General features: G+C 45.7%; 1 protein-coding gene across 1 annotated transcript in view; it reads right to left on the bottom strand.

Annotated features, from left to right (window-relative positions):
• PTPRM (protein tyrosine phosphatase receptor type M) overlaps nucleotides 1-17,723 on the bottom strand; it is a 570,916-nt gene that overhangs the window by 81,529 nt on the left and 471,664 nt on the right. The window contains exons 21-22 of the mRNA XM_065889474.1: nucleotides 4,211-4,287; nucleotides 666-702 (exon numbers count right to left, since the gene is read on the bottom strand). Coding sequence (XP_065745546.1) covers nucleotides 666-702; nucleotides 4,211-4,287 — 114 coding nt within the window. The remainder of the gene's footprint in view (nucleotides 1-665; nucleotides 703-4,210; nucleotides 4,288-17,723) is intronic.

The raw sequence follows: 17,723 nt of genomic DNA, 5'->3' as shown, positions 1-17,723 counted from the left end.
TTCCCCAACACGTTCCTCTGACTTTCCTTCTGTTTCCTTTAGCCAAAGTGAGCCACGAACTGCTTTCTACCCAGGAGCACTGACTCGCTGCTTTCAGATCTTTGCTCGTGATGTCTCTCTCAATTAGATGTTTTCTCCCCGCAAGCTCACCTCTGCCACAAAGCTGTTTTTGAATCATCCCACCTCTTTCTTGTCCGAGTTTCCCTAACCTGTTATCTGTACCTTGCACACAAGGTTTTAAGTGATACTGCATGTGCAAATGTCCTCTCCACTGACCCACACCAATGTGAGACGGGTGCTTGCTGGATTCGGCTTGCATTCCCAGCAGTGACCAGCTCAGGTCTTTATCCAGTACCTATTTATTCAAGGAATATCTATATATCAATTTTTGCAAATGTCAGATTAATTGCTAAGGCAGACAGAGTTAATTCAATAATTAACTGATGAATACATTTCTTCTAATGATCTCAACATGAAGTTCTAACCGAATGATTACATCATCAGGACCTCTGATGGGAAACCAGGGTGCATGTGTTGATGGCTAACACTGCAATCGTCGGGGCTACAGCACTGTGCGACAGAGCTCCTAGGGAGGGTGGGCTGGGTGTGAAATGACAGAGCGGGCAAACAACCAGAGAAAGACATCAAAGCTGGAATCAACTTACCTTGCGTAGCAATATAATGATTGGGTCGATGATAACCCTAAAAATAAATGAGAAAGAATATTTGACAAACTGAAAAATCAATAAGCAGCATAGAAATCACATGCTAAGTTTGCCAAAATGATGCACCTACAAATACCAATAGCTGCATCGTTTGAAAGTTACATGACCAGACCTGGGACCACTGAGCACCTCTTAATAAGCCAAGGTGCATCAAATATAACAGTCCTGATGCCTGCACGGCGGGGATTGGGTGAGTAACTTAATCACACACAGGCTACGAGATGATGGATGAGCAGAAAACACTAACAACTTATGGATTTTCTGAAATAACATGACCACAACTCTGATTAAAGTGTAAGCCGGCTAGAAATGTGCAACAGGATTTCATCTGTGTTTGGGATGTTATTGGCAATGTGACAAAGCTTTAACGCATATCCTGTTACATCAATATAGGCAGTTATATCAATAGTAATACCAAACACCATTTTTAAACACCGCTAATACCAAGACATGATGCTGTAGCAAGGACCAGGAATTTAAAGAGGTAGAAGTTCTGCCAGACCCCTTCCTTTTATCATGACCCTACTAGAAGGGGGAAAGATGAAAACTGGGACCAAAGCAAGAAGGAAACAAGGGACATCACGGGATCGATATCTGGGAAAGATAAAGCCAATTTAGAGAAAATGACACACAGGTAACATATAATATCACCACGGACCTTAATACTTCCCCTTTCTGTCCCCTGAGATGACCCAAAATACTATGCCCAAAGCCAGCTGAAAAAGAGAATAAAGATACTTGGAGAGGAAATACCAATTTCTCAGACCACTTAGATGCATATCTGTTACATCTTTTTGCCCTTAAAAGCAAGTCTACAAGAGTGAACAACCAAAGCAAACACATTCTTTTGTACAACTGGCCTGCTGCAGGTGTCTGACATAGAGTCATGACAGATATTAAGGAGGGTTATTCAGATGATCAGTCATTTCCTGCCAGCTGGTAAGCTCCACGCAGCAAGACCTGGTGGGACTCAGCACCGTATGTGTCAGTCTGCAAGGTGCTGGGAGATGGGGGCTGGCACGGTCCACGGAGACCTCTGATGCCGAGCACAATGGCAGTTCCCAGGCCTCCCCTACTTGACCTGCCAGCAGCATGAACACAACTGAACCCCCGAAATGCCTTCTTCGTTGGCCTCCGGATGTGACGCTCTGGCTTTCTCCCTGCCTGGCCGCAGATCCCGCTCTTCATTCCTTCATCCCCTCCTGCTTTCCCTGGTGGCGATGCTGGGACGCCCTGTGTCTGGACTCTCCTCTGTCTACTCCCCTGACGAGCTCCTCCAGCCTCATGGCCGTCGGCACCCGGTGTCCTGGGAGCCCTGCATCCTCACCTCCTGCCGCGCCTCTGCCCTGAAACCCTGGGGCGAACCAGTGCCGACTCACCTCCCCTCAGACGTCTGACGCACATTTAAAGTTGAACGCATATAAACCCAGCTCCTCATTTCCTCCCCACTCTGAGTCCGCTCCACCACAGTCCTGTGCAGGTAACAGTGACCCCACCTCCTGAAGGCATGAGGGCCCCTCCTTCCCCAGCCTCCACCTCAGCCCAGACCCAGGATCCTCCCGCCTCCCTCCCTCTGGCCGCCTGCCCCGGGCCAGGCCACCCTCAGCCACCTAGCGGGCCTCCTCGCTTTGACCCCCCCGCCGACCTACAGTTCGTCCTCCTCCTGGCTTCCAGATCCCTCACTCCTCCACAGCTGCCGGGCATGCTCCACAGCCAGGCCTTTTCCTGGGCTGCCTCTCGGCCTGGAGGCTCAGCCCCCAGATATCCCCCCGGCCCAGACCCCCACTTTCTCGGTGGAGTTGACACTCCACCGCCACTGTGTTTCTCCTACCGACTACGACACCAGAGAGACTTAACCGACTTGTTTCATTTGTGGGCTCTTCCTCCTGGTTAGATCATCAGGTCCGTTATGTCAGAGCTTTCTTTTTGGTTTTGGCTTGAACTGTGCACAGTTACAACACCAGTGCCTCAAACAGTTACTGACCTGTAATAGGTGCTCAATAAAATCTCACTGACTAAGTGAAAAGGGGCCCTGAATTCTCTTTTCTCTGTTAAAACGAGAACAAATGAATCTGGCATTTTCATTACTTTTAGGTCCTCCCTCCTCTGTGTCTCTACCCAGCCATTCTTTACAGCTTAGTTCAAATGGCCTCCAGGACAAAGCCTGATCTGATCAGAGCCACTCCTCAGAGGGTGGTTTAGCAGATGCTGAGGACTTAACAGCATCTGAGGCCTGTGTCAGGGGCAGGGGTACAGCAGGACCCGGACACTGTCCCTCTGCTCAAGGACCCAGAGGGCTGTGGGAGCTGGGACTGTGGTGTGAACAGGGTTCTCTTGGACTCTCCCCAGGGAACGAGTGTCAGAGTGAAGACGTTTCTTACTTCAGCTCCTAAGTTGTGAGGCCTCAGGGAGAAGGTACAAGGTCTTGGGTACCTCTGAGTACTCCTGTGAGGCACTCCCTAAATAGTTCCCACATAAAGTAATAAGTGTAATGTGCGTTTGGAGGAAACTTTGCTTTAATAAAAACTTCTACCTTGCATTGGATATGTTTTTGGTCATTATCAAATGTAGGGTCTAGGGGTCTTTGTTTGAAGACTGAGATACGAATTAGTCTTCAAATAATCCTCCGTCAGCCCTCAAATCTATAACCCCCAAATGCCAAACCCTCCCAAGAAGCACTACACATAACATTCTTGTAGTCATTTTTAGATAACTCTTAGAGATTGTAATGCTAGTATTTTTAGTAATACTCAACCAAGACAAGAAAGCAATCCACATATCTGAATAAAACTTGTGCAAGGAAGTACTGATGGATTAAGAAACAGTATGAAGTCCAAGCACAGAGGATGCCTTGGAAACTGAGATCTGTTTAATGTAAACTTGGGCCTTGGAGGTAACAGCAACTTTCCCTTGATTTTCAGTCTACACTTTTGATTTCATTCATTCTTTCAAGTGAAAACATGCTGTCTCCCAAAGAATTTATTCTAATGGAAGACATTAAGTTAACATGATGCAGAATGAACAAAGGAGCAGGCTTCAATAATTAAGCAGCCTACATATTTAATGACACGTCTTGCACGCATCAGAGGTCCCGGCTAACAGCTGCAGATGACTTTGAAGGCAACTTGAAAGTGCTGTGATGACAAGAGATGGTAAATCATCAAATTAGGAATTAGAGAGTTTTGTCCTATTAATATGCAAGCAGACTTTTTTAAGTGTCAAATAATCCAAGCTGTTGACAAAAAAATGGGAATACCATTTTCTTAGTCCACAGAAGCGTGGGATGGCAAAGGAGGCAGGGAACGTCACGGGGAGCTCACCAGCCCGAGGCTGACATGTCTCCACCATCAAGTTCTGCGTGTATGGGACAGGGCATGTGTTTGCTCCCAGGGTTGGACCAGCCTGTGTCCACGCATCTTAGAGCAGACACACGGGGTGCTATGTGTCAGAACACACGGGTTTACTGACAGTTTCAAGATACATACATCGATATAATTTCCATTGATATAGTCTGAGTTGTTGTCTCCTTCTATGGTCTGCAGCCTCACCCGGGAATGATCATCTGCAAAAGGAAAAAAAAAAAAACAGCAATTAACAAGAGCTATCTGTCAGGCTGCTCAGAGCCCCACCATGTTTAGCACATTACAGAGAGGTATTCCACATCCACACTGCTTTAAAGATAAACGAAGAATTAAATACTACACGCCTACATTCTTGCTCTTAAGACAGGGAAGGGTTTTTATAATCCTTTGCGTTTTACAGGAAATCTCATTAACTTATTCTTTGATCATTTACAGATGTGAAGCATTGGCAGAGGTTTTAAACTTTGACCTAGAGTCCTGTGAATCACAGTGGAATGATTTCTTGATTTCTTGATTTCTTGGACTGGAAGTTCAACAACTTCACTAAATCACATGTGAGCCCTGAGATTCTGAAGGTTGCCTGTGACATCCACCTTGACAAATGATGGTTATAAACCACGGCCCAGCCTCCCAGGAGATGTGGACATGGTTCTAACCTCAGTCATTGACCCAGAGTTCTCTCCCCCTGCCCTGAGGGCATCGGCTGGTGGAGCAAGTCTGTCCCCATCAGCCACGTGACCCCAGGCCACTCAGCTACACCACCAAGCCTCGGCCACTCACCTGAAGGAGGGATGACAGCGCCTGCCTCACACTGGGCTGTTTAAATAATTAAACAAAAACACAGACTGCTGACACACACCAAGTACTGTATAGGGGTCATGATGGCGGTCCAACTAGCTACAGTAAACATTTTTTCTGAATGGAAAATTTTCTCCATAAATGCTACTGAGACATCTCAATAATTTCCTTGAAATCTAAATTATAAAAAGGAAAGTGCTAAAACCTCTATAAGGGCATGGATTTTCCTGTTTTGCTCACTGTCCTACCCCTGACCCCTATATCAGAGTCTGGAACATTGCAGAATTTCCCCCAAATATCTTTTAAATGAGTCAAAAGTGAACTTTTTTTTTTTTTTAAATACATCCTTTAAAAATTGTTTTCCTAAATGAATGTTCTTTGAAGCAGAGGAGCCCTTTCTTCCAATGAAAGCTTACACCCAAACCCAATATTTGGCAGATAAAGGCCAGCTGCTCTGAGGGGGAAGGAGTGTGGTCTCTGAGAGGTGGTCTGGGGAGAGCACTTTGCAAACCACTCTTCCCCTGATGCAGGGCAGTGGGAGCTCCTGCCTCTAAACTGCCGACATTTCATTTGGGTTAGTGGGTGAGAAATGATACCCCCAGACTGAGGCAAGAGCCAGGGAGCCTGCAGGTGACAGACCGTCTGACCCAAGGTCACTGGACGAACTGTCGATCTGAACCCGTTCCTTGGCTTGACGTGCTGAGTGAGAGCCAGCGTTTCAGCTGATCCCTCTGGTTCAGCCCTCCTTGGAGGAATGTTCTGTGTCCAACAGTGGGGCTAGAGGGAGATCCGTGTCGAGCTTCTAACTCTCCTTCATTGATGGGGCTTCTCACTCCAGTTCCGGACAGATGGTCATATCGTTTCCTGTCTGTGCCTTACGATTAGCCTGGGCTCAGTACATTTACCCGGAGAGTGGGGATAAAGTGGGTGGGACACGGGCGAAGCCTGGAGGGAGCCGTGTCTCCCTGCTCTGCTCAGGGAGAACATGTGCGGGCAGAGGTCCCGCGTGTGGGCTCTGGGGTCAGGGGTGCCGGTTGGAACCCCTCACTTGTGATTTCGGCGAGTTGCTTCATCTCTCTGGGCTTTCCTTTCCTGAGCTGCAAAATGGGGATTCACAGTGCCTCCCCATGGGGTTACGGTGAGCGTGAACATAACACACAGGAAGAGATGAGCAGAGAGCCCGGTGTACAGCGAGTGATGGATAATGCCAGCTGTTGTTATCACCACGTGCTGGGTGACACACACTCGTGCTTTGCTTCTCACCATCTTTACACTGGCTGCCCGAACCGACAAGAGCAACCCGGGACCCACGGGCAGGCAGGAATTTTCCCCGTGGTGACCTGCTCCAAGAACTAGTTTCCTAGAATCCATTTTGCCTAACACCAGAGGCCCCTGTCCAGAGTTTGCCCGTGTCGTGGGGGGGTGGGTTCTTGGGGCGCTGGGACGTGTGGATTGTCACCACTTTCGCACGTGCTGGCAGAGCCAGTGCACACACGGCTACCGCAGAGGGAGCTCGAAGCGGCTCTGCGGGTAAAGCCATTTGAGCTTCCCAAATGAAAGATGCTACAACAGAATCGAACCACGGCTCTTCTGCACACACTGGGCTTTCAGTCGGCTCCTCTGAAGGAGGTTAGGTTCACTCCCTGTTCTCCCTGACTTTCCCTGGGCTGTGCTTTAAAAGGCAGGCACCACATTCGAGCCTCCTAATCTTTAGACGCAAGGCTACCTCAGGATCTGTTGTGCTCCTTGTCAGAATCCCTCCTCTTTCATGCTTTATATCCCTGAGAACCTCAGGAAGAATGCCACCAGGTCCCCGCGATCTACCACCACTGGGCCTCTCAAGTGGTTCTGGAATGTTCTCATAAGGGACTTCGATCTCAGACGAGGCTGCACTCTCCTCTCCCATCAACAGAGCCTTTGAAATAAAGAATTTCCCCAACACCTTCTACTAGTCAATCAGCTAACCCCCCACAGAGCTGTTTTTTCTTTTTAACTTCACTGCTATTTCTCCATTTCTTTTTTAAGAGCAACAAATGTCAAAGATTTTTATTTAGTTAATGAAGGAAGCAGGAAGATGTTACAACTGGTTCAAGGAGAATTTACCAGCAGGTCTATCACCAGATCTAGTTATCTAGACAGATAAATAGATATAGACAGATCAATCTATGCAGGTTTATAGATACAGACAGAGAAGTAGATAATCTAAATCAGGATATGGCATGGAATGAATTTACAAAGAAATGGAAAACTGGCTCTTACTGGAACTACTGACCCCCTAAGGACACCACTCACTTACATATTATTTCTCCAAATTTAATTGCTCCACTTCCCGCATGACATAGAAACCTGTAAGACACATATGAAGCCTATTTCCTATGTAGACTGGATTGTTTTTATTTCTCTTTATTTGTATGCTCTTTCTGTATTTTAAAGCTGATTCTACAATACTATGTATGACCCCTTGTGGTCAGAGACCACGTAGTGTCCACTCCGAACATCCCCACAAGGGTCCTTCATGAGGGTCACAGTGCCCACCCGCAGGGCTCCTCTCACAGCCCAGCAGCGATGCTGCCCAACACACAGCTATGGGCACCAAGGATGACCTCTTCTCTAGCCTAATGAATATGGCGGAAGAAGGGCAAGTTGTGTTCAGGCGAGGCTCACCGGGGCTTCCCTGGGTGCCGGCCACGGTCCGGTTGTGGACTTGGTTAGTGCTTTTACGAGTGTTTGCTTTACAACAATGTATTAACCCATATATGGATGTATTATACCCTTTTCTGTACCTATATTTCACACTTTAAAAATATAAGAGTCCACCTTGAGAATAATACGCTCGGTGAAATAAGCCAGACACAAAAGGGCAAATACTGTATGATCCCACTTATGTGAAGCATCTGGAGTGGTCAAATCCGTGGAAGCAGCAAGTGGGATAGTGGTTGGCAAGCGCTGGGATGGTGGGGAAGAGTGAGCTCTTGTTTCATGGGTGCAGAAGAAACCTAATGTCACTGAACGGTACACTTAAGAATGGTTAAGATGCTAAGTTCTATGTTGTGTGTGTGTTACCAAAATTAAAAAAAACGAAGAGCCCACTTTCTCCACGCCTCCTTGTAGGATACCTCCTCACATTCCACTCGAGCCCTGGGCTCCTAGGAAGCAGTACTTTCAAGGTGGGAAGGGCACCTCGAGGACCTGCTGTCTCATAGCCCGTGGGGTCCCTTCTGCTGGTCTCCTCCTGAGAGGGGCTCGTTCCCTTCCACGATGAAGGAGAGGCAGTGACTATATGGCCTGCTCCTTGAGGACAACTGCCATACTTTATAAAGTGTGCTGAGTAGGTATGTTTGGGAATTATTGAGATGAGGCCTACGAGGTGTTCTTTCTTTCTGTGACGACACAAGTGTGAGCACTGATGAGTTAGCGTCAGTTGAGACAGGCAGGCAGATATTTCAGCAGGGAGAGTGGGCTCCCCCTCGGGTAGGAAGGAGAACACGGGGGCAGGAGCTGAGCCCACAGAGAGAAGAGTATGGGGTTTCCTTAAAGATCTAAAAATTAGAGCTACAGAGGATATGGCAATTCCACTTGTGGGCGTATATCTTGGGAAAAGCATCCATCAACAAGACACATGCACCCCAACGTTTAGTGCTGCCCTGTTTCCAAGGGCCTAGACTTGGAAGCAACCTAAATGCCCTTGGGAGGAAAATGGATAAAGAAGATGTGGTACATATGTACAGTGGAATATTACTCAGCCATGAAATGGGGGGGCTGGTCCTCACACAACTGCCCTTCTTGGGTGGGATGTTAGCACTTATCAAGTTAATCCTCTGCCTCCCAGTGGGCTGTTGGGAAAACCATCCGTCCTAAACAGCAGTGAAATTAATAGGAAAGTATCATCCTCCTCCACGCTGAGCCAGTGAAAGTAAAAGCAAAAGTAGTAAGAGAATCCGCCCCTCCAGCCACAAGAGTCTACTCCAAGCTGCTGCTCGGATACCTGAGAACGACTTGGCAACAGAAACTGGATTCTCAGACATCCTCTTTCACATCAAGCCCTCATCTCAGGTGACTATAAAAGCAATAAATATAGATTGTTGGAGGCAAATAAAGCAGTACATGGAGGCTCACTGCCATATTTTCTTGAAATCTGATTCACCTTGAATCTGATGCCAATTAAGAAGACTAATATGTACCAACCATTCTTTTAGAAAAGCTCAGTGCCTTCTGTTGGGGCTGAATAGTATCAAATGACTATAGGGAGATGCCCAGCGGATGTTTCTGGCCTGAAGCACATATGGGGTCACTCAGGCAAAGGATCCACAGAAACGCCAGCTGCCCACTGGCTTAACCCTGTCCTCCCAGTTGGCTTTGGAGGCCGACCAGCTGGAAGTCGGCCAGAGTCCAGCAACTGGGTCAAAAGGAGGAAGAAGCTTGGAGAACTAGATTGCTCAGGTATGAAGGTTGGGAAATCCAGTGGGATTTGTGGTTAACAATAGGTCAGTTACTGACCACGAAAACCAAGCGGTCAAGACTGCAGGGACTTGGTGTTTCTTGGAGACACAGCTGGGTAAGGCTGACTGGACCTGACTCTGGAGTTATAAACTGTCGTCCCTGTTTCTCTCCTAGGATGGGTGTGTTTTCTTGGTTATTCCAAAGCCATTTCATGTTCACATTGGGTAGTACATGAAAATAACAGGGCTTTGGTACTCAGAGACCCTGATTCAGATGCTGGCTCTACTCATCCCACCAATTGTGAGCTTAGACAAAATCTGAATCTGCTGAGCTTCATCTGTAAACGGGGGTGACGGTGGTTCCTTCATAGGAACGTTGAGGAGACCAAGTGAGATAATACATGTCAACATAGGACAGTTCTCTCTCAAGAACATAGAACAGTTCGATCTTAAGAAGATGTGGGAGATACACACACACACACACACACACACACACACACTGGACTATTACTCAGCCATAAAAAAGAATGAAATAATGCCATTTGCAGCAACATGGATGGACCTTGAGATTATCATACTAAGTGAAGTAAGCCGGACAGAGAAAGACAAATATGTAATATTGCTTGTATGTGGAATCTGAAAAAATGATACAAATGAACTTATTTACAAAAAGGAATAGACTCACAGAGGTAAAAACAAACTTATGGGTTACCAAAGGGGAAAGGGGAGGAGGAGGGATAAATTAGGAGTTGGGGATTAACAGATACACACTACTATATATAAAATAGACAACAAGGACCTACTGTATAGCACAGGGAACTATGTTCAATATCTTGTAATAACCTATTTATATATATTCAGTTTTATATATACATAAAATTGAATCACTTTGCCATACACCTGAAACACTGAAAATCAACTAAAAAGAAGGAATAAAATACAATAAAAAAGGAAATTACTCTCTTCTATGAATAAAAGCAACACCCTTGCTGGAGTTCGGCAATTCACAGTAGGCTTGTTTGGGGACCAGCAGAGCAGAGTGGAACTGAAAACTCCACGCGCCCACTTTTTGGGGAAGATGAGTTTAGCTAGTTTTAAAGAGGAAACAGGAAAAGGTCTGGAAATAGGCCGAATACTTCTCAACAACTCCTTCATCTGATTCCCCTGGCATCCACTCAGCAGCTTTTGTTTTCCATCCCTGATTCTGTACAGTGTTGTACAGAGGTTAAGATCACAGGCTTTGGAGTAAAAATCCCTGGGTTTGATCCTAATTCTGTCACTTTCCAGTTGTGTGACCTTGGACAAGTTATTTAACCTCCGTGCCTCAGTTTCTACCACTGTAAAATGGAAATAAAAGAGTGCCTACCTTGCAGCATTTTTGTGAGGACTGAGTTAATACAAGTCACGCATTAGCGTCTGGTACATAGTTAGAACTAAGTAAAGGTGAGCTGGCACCTGTATCATTACTGCTGTGACTTCATGACCTGACAATTTTTCTCACCTGAACGGTTTCATCTTTGCCTACAGACTGCCCCCTTTCCAGTGAATCCATGCTGAGAGCTACTTTCCTAAAACACAATTTATTTTCTCCCCACCCAGTTTAAATCATTCAATGATTTCAGCAGGGAACTGATCAACAGTGATCTTATAAAACAATGGAACCTGAAACGATCATTACAAAGGGTTACTAGACCTTTAATTTCTTTACTTGGAAAGATCTCTGTGACATACTGTAAGTGAAGGAGAGCAGGTTACAAAGCAGCAAGTCTCCTAAGAGTCTGTTTATATGAAATAATCAAACGCATTTGGATATGTGTCTAGGAAGGCATGGTGGGCAACTGAAGGGATGGGGCTTCTGCTGGGTGGCAAAATCTGGAGGGATACTGACTTTTCCATTTATGATTTTATGTACCACTTTAATTGTCTACATAGTTTATACTGTCTTAGGAATCAGAAAGAAAACAATAAATCGATTTTTATTTTACAAAATAAAGCCAACAACTTCAAGGCATAGAGAAAAGAGATTTGAAGGAAACAGAAGTAAAATGTTAGCAGGGTTTGATTTGTGTGGTGTGGTCCTGGACAATCCCCCTCTTTTCTTTACTGCATACATTTCCTTTAATGTGCATGAATTGTTTTTATAATTGGAAAAAGAAACCTATTTAGCCATGGATGAATGGAATATGATCAAACCTCAATTAATGTTTATATAATAATCACAACTCAATGCTACCCCATCCAGGAGGGCAATAAACTCTGTCATTTTGAGAAACTCAATCTGCATTAAAGATACATTGCTATTCCTCCAATTTCTTTCAAAGAAGCCCTTACTACATGAAATAGGGCAAAAATCATATTTTTGGTTAAGAAACAGGCCCATAAAGACCTGGTCATAACAAACCATTGCTTAATGCTGAGAAGTTATAATCGGCTGGGACTTTTCCAAACGTATGTCTGCATGTGTGTATTTATGCATGTGTGCATACACGTTTATGGTGTGTGTATATACATATGCACATATGTATACATATATGCACGTGCATGCATGTATTTATATAAGCATGTATTTACATGTGTGTGTATATGTATGTACATAAGTATGTGTGTATAAATATGTCTCTGTGTGTATATGTATGTGTGTATATATGTATGTATTTATGGTGTGTATATATGTATGTATATGCGTATATATGTGTACATGTATGTATGTTTGTATATATGTATTTACGTGTGTGTATATATGCATGCATTGTGTGTGTGTGTGTGTGTGTGTGTGTGTGTGTATGACTGTCTTCACACATTAGAGGTGGGGTAATTAGAGATTTAAAGCAGGTCCCTCAGTCCCTGAAACATGTTATTTATGCCCTTTTTATCAAATAACGTTATGTTTAAAATACATCTACATAGCTTCAAATGTTTTAACATCATTTTCACATTAAACACGATGGATCTGGGTCACAGCCTTGCAGTCGGAAACTGTAAGTGATTAGATATTATTATAGCGGCAGAAATGGAGTCTGTCACTGATAATCTTTCATCTCTAACCAATTCTCCCTTTCTGCTGAATATTGATGACATATTTAAGGCAAACTGGAATCACAGTGATGTATGTAACATTTGTCCACCGACAGGAGACTCAAAATTAATTTTAATTATAATTGATTGCTTCAAATAACAGTCTTGCTATTCCTGTGGTTACATCTTGCCAAGGGCTGGTCTGCACTGGTTTCAAGGTACAAGAGGCAGAGGGGCCAAGGTAACCGACAGGAAGTGTTGGGCGTCCTGCACCTCTCCCCACTGCTCCAGCCTGGGGTCCCTACCGCTGCCCACGGGGGTGGGGATGGAGGGTGGGCTCAGGCCCAGCCATGCAGCTTCTGAGCAAGAAGCAAGAAGGAGCTTTCAGTTGAGCGCTGGCTGGCTCTGTGTTAAGCTTCACTCCTGCTGCTGGTTTTGTGTCGCCAACTTCTTAGTCCTGCCTTGTTTCTGACTTTTTTACCTGGATCCTTTGTCAGAGACGCCTATTCTTTATTTTCAGATTCCTGGCAGATCCCCTCTTATTTTATTTTGCCTGATTTTTCTAGAATTTACCCTTTTCTTTCCTGTACACACTGTGGGATATGTTTCTGTCTTGCTCTCGTCTGCCGGAGTTTTGATGCAGGAAGCTCCCTCTCCCAGGGCATCTTGCCCCTACACTCAGCCCGTCCCCCTCTCTCCTGCCTTCGCCTGCCTTTATACCTAACCTGGATCATGACAGTAGTACATCCCTCAGAAGTGACACGGTTGCTCAGTTAGCAGAAAGAAGCACCTTGCTTTAAGACAAAGTCCTGGGGACCTGCAGCCCTCAGCCCGGGCCACGGAGACAGGGTAGTTGGTGAGAAGACTTGGGTGGGACAGACCGGGTCACAGCTCACACTGTCTTCTTAGTTGCCTCACTAAGCACGGGCACCCTGAGTCCAGACGGACACCAGACCTCAGAAGGGCCTCCCTTCATGTAAGAGTCGTGGGTCCTCATGGTCAAGGCCGTACCCCCTCGCCCCTCCCCTAGTCATTCCAAGCAGCTCTTGGCAGTTTCACGGCTGCTGCTCACCTTGTTACATCACTGTCTTCTTTGTACTAGACGCCCCGGCAGGACGCCCTGCGTGGCCCTCGCCTCCATGTCATGTGCTCCTTTGCACATGCTAAGAGGTTTTGTCTCAGTATTTCTCTTTTCATTTTTATTTTTTTTGCGGTACGCGGGCCTCTCACTGTTGTGACCTCTCCCGTTGCCGAGCACAGGCTCCGGACGCGCAGGCTCAGCGGCCATGGCTCACGGCCCAGCCGCTCCGCGGCATGTGGGATCCTCCTGGACCGGGGCACTAACCCGTGTCCCCTGCAATGGCAGGCGGACTCTCAACCACTGCGCCACCAGGGAAGCCCCAGTATTTCTCATTTTTAAAGCCCCTCCAGGCTGGGTGCTAGGCCCTTGACGCCCTCCATGCTCCCTCCACAGAGAACATCACGACCACCACTGATGTGCCCCGAGATTCACAAATTTACATTTCTTTTGGGTTCCAGAGCCATCCACATAAGTGCCTACTTGACATCCCATCTGAATGTTTCAAAGGCGTCTCAGTATATCCCCGGATTCAACTCACAAGCTTTCCCTGCTACCGCCGACCTCACTGATACCCCTGAGCTCCAAGTCTGGTTCCCTTCCAGTGTTACCCATCTCATAAACAGCCCATCCTTCCATCTGTCTGTCCGCCGTCCATCCTCTATCCACCCAAGTCAGAAACACAGGAGTCACCTCTGACCCTGTGTCTTCCTTGAATCCATCTGTTATTTTCTAGTACACATTACCATCACTTGTCACCTGGGCCAAGAGAGAATCTTTTAGCTAGGGTCCTCTTCTGATTTACTCTTTACTGCAGTTAGACTAATCTTTCCAAATGTAAATTAGATTAACCCTCCCTCCCAACCCTTTAATGAGGTGTCCCTTGTTCTTATAATAAAGACTAAGACACTGAATCTGCCCCAGAAGGCCCTGCAGGCCTGGTTCCCACCCCCTTCTCTCTCAGGCCCCCCTCCCCCTTCCACCTCTCCCAGCTCTGGCCACCCTGCCTTCCTTCCCCTCCTCAAACTATGGGTTCCCGCATGTCTGCACACCCCTGCTCTAGTCCCTGGGTCAGCTGTCTTCATTCCACATCCTCCGGAATCAGTCAGCTCCCACGTACAGGCTCTTGCCGGACTGCGCTCCTCTCCTTATGGCCCTTGACTTTCACTTCATTTTTATTTCATTTATTTGTATAATCAAGTCTCTCTTCCTCTCAAAGGAGATGTCAACTTCCCAAGTGCAGGGGCTGAGTCTGTGTTGGCTCACTGCCGTCCCCCAGGGTCTTCACAATTCCAGCCTCTCCCCTGGATGGTGCCCCCTCTGCTCCAGCTACACGAGGTCCTTACTGTCCCCGACGCCACGCTGACCCGGGCTGGCTGTCCCTGCCTCAGGGCCTCTGCCTGGACCGGGCTCCCTTCCTCAGCTGCGTCAGGCCCTGGTTTGCATCTATCTATCTATCATCTATCTATCTTCTATGTATCTATCTATCTACCTACCTATGTATCTACCTACCTACCTACCTACCTATCTATCTAACTATCTAACATCTACCTATTCAGTGGAAGTATAGTTGATTTACAATATTATATTAGTTTCAGGTATATAAAATAGTGATAGTGATTCAATATTTTTATAGATTATACTCCATTTAAGGTTATTATAAAATACTGCCTATATTCCCTGTGCTGTACATGATATCCTTGTAGTTTATTTATCTTATACATAGTAGTTTGTACCTCTCAATTCCCTCCCCCTTTCCCTCTCCCCACTAGTAACCACTAGTTGTTCTCTGTATCTGTGAGTCTGTTTCTGTTTTGTTATACTCATTTGTTTGTTTTATTTTTTAGATTCCACATGTAAGTGGTAGCATACAGCATTTTCCTTTCTCTGTCTGACTTATCTCACTTAGTGTAATACCCTCTAGGTCTAACCATGGGTTGCAAATGGCAGAGTTTCATTCTTTTTGTCTGACTTGCATCTTATTCTCTCAATTGTAATTGTTAATTACAATTAAGAACTGCTGAGACTATCGTGGGGGGGGGGCTACGCTTGTGTGTGTGTGTGTGTGTGTGTGTGTCTGTTAATAGTGGACGGGGTATTTGTTTACATTTGGAAAGGGCTAGCTCAGCAAATTTATCGTGTAACTGAGGGAAAAGTTCACCTTACTTAAGAACAACAGCCAATAAACAGTTTTTAAGCACCATTAAAACCATTTTATATGCAAACACTGTTGCAAAACTACGAATGTGATCATTAAAGCACTTCTTATGTTCTCTGAAAGGCACTAACAAGAATCTCTAGGACATGTTCATTGTTCATTGAATCCCCCAGTTCCTCATCGTAGTTAGTGGTGCCATTCCCAAAGCCTAGACTCCCTGAAGCGGGCTTCCCAGTCAGGGAAACTGATTTTTCCACAATTGCAGAATTTCTTAGTGGGGAAGGGAGATGTAATACTTTTCTCCATGCCTTTAAAGAAACAACCAGTATGAGTGTATACATTAGGGTGATTTAGATAAGTATGTTTATTCCTGAAATCCTTCTACAATTTTAACGATATCGAAGATCCATTTTCGCTGCCATAACTAAAGACGTACAGTCTCAAATGAAGCAGCTCCAAATGGTGATTCTCAGAGGGGTGCTTAGCACTGCAGTGGCTTCATCAGACCCTACTGGGGAGCTCATGCTGGATTGGGGCCCCCCTAGAGAAACAGCACTCAGGCTGTGAGTTCTAACACCAGACTTGGCATGGGCTGGCATCAGGGCAGTTCTGGTATTGAAGCCAGCCGGCAGTAGTGGTATTTCTGCAAGCCATATGTGGTATCAAACTCCCGCTAGTTAGCTACTGGTGGCATCTAAGGATTTGCACACCCTAGTTTAAGAGCATTAATAATTGTTCGGTAGGTGGCCTAAGTGGTTGATGTCTCAGAATACGTCAGCATAGACCGTTATAGACAATTATATAAACAACCACAGACAGTTCTAGAGGGATTTTAGAAAGCAACAGAAAACTGGAGGAAAAGGTAACCATTTGCAACGACATGGATGAACTTTTAGGACCTTATGCTGAGTGAAATAAACCAGACACAGAAAGAAAAACACTGCATGATCTCATTTGTACATGGAATCTAAAAAAAGTCAAACTCATAGAAGCAGAGAGTGGAAGGGTGGTTACAAGGAGCGTGCGTGGGGGAGGGGTAAAATGGGGGGTGTTGGTCAAAGGGTATGAAGTGGCAGTTACATAGGATGACTAAGTCTCGAGATTGAATGTGCACCATGATGACGATGGTTAATTATACTGTATTGAATCCAGAAACTTGCTAGGAGAGTAGATTTCGGGTGCTCTCACCACACATAAAAAATGACAACTACGTGAGGGGAAGGTACTTTCATTAGCTTGGCTATCGTAATCATTTCGCTATTTATCTGTATCAAGCATCATGTCGTACACCTTAAATACAGACAATTTTTACTTTAAAAATACATAAAAAAAGACAACATGTGTGTGGGGAAAGCCTTCAGAATGCCATGGCAGCTGAGGGGTAAGATCAGGAGACTGGACAGAGCTGCCTGGGCACAGGACATCTTTCTGACATTGTCCCTACAAAAGCACAAAAACAACACAAGCTGATGGAAGAAACACTGAAAGAGCCCAACAGGTGAGGTGGAGGCAGGTGAGAGCTGGAAAATCCACCCCCTCTGGGATTTATCAGGAATAAAGGCAAACTCTCCAGAAATAGAGCCCATGGTCAGTCCGTGATGAGCGGGTCGCTGTGCAGAATCCTGCTGACAATTAGGGAGCAACGCAGCGCCTGCAATTATCCACAAGTTCATCATTTCCAACCCGAGACTTCCAAATGCTGCTTTTGTTTTTCCATTTTAAATGACCTACTGAGTCCACTAAGCTGAGGAAGGGTAAGGAGTAACAGAGAAGAAAGATGTGACTTTTCAAAGGTAACAACAATCAGTGATGTTTTTATGTGGCGTTTAAGTTCATTTCCACAACAGCTGGCTTTTTAGGAAACTGGGACATTGAGAAGGTTCATGACTTTCCCATGGTCACTTGGCTAATACATGGTGAAACAGACTGTGAACTGTGTCTTCTAGCTCCCAATCCTAAATTCCTCTCTTTTGCCCCCAAAGGCTTTTCCCTTAGTCATTTACATTGTCCTATTAGTTCACGTGCATCCTAGTCTGGTCCAGCCCACAGACAGTGTACATTCATGGGGGTGGGAGGTAGATTTAAACCTTCTCCACCTCTGACAACATTCTGCTGGACACACAGACCACAGCCAGTGCCTGCCTAGGG

Source organism: Phocoena phocoena, chromosome 13, assembly GCF_963924675.1.
Source record: "Phocoena phocoena chromosome 13, mPhoPho1.1, whole genome shotgun sequence".
Classification (NCBI taxonomy): domain Eukaryota; kingdom Metazoa; phylum Chordata; class Mammalia; order Artiodactyla; family Phocoenidae; genus Phocoena; species Phocoena phocoena.
This window is presented reverse-complemented; position numbering and strand designations above follow the sequence as displayed.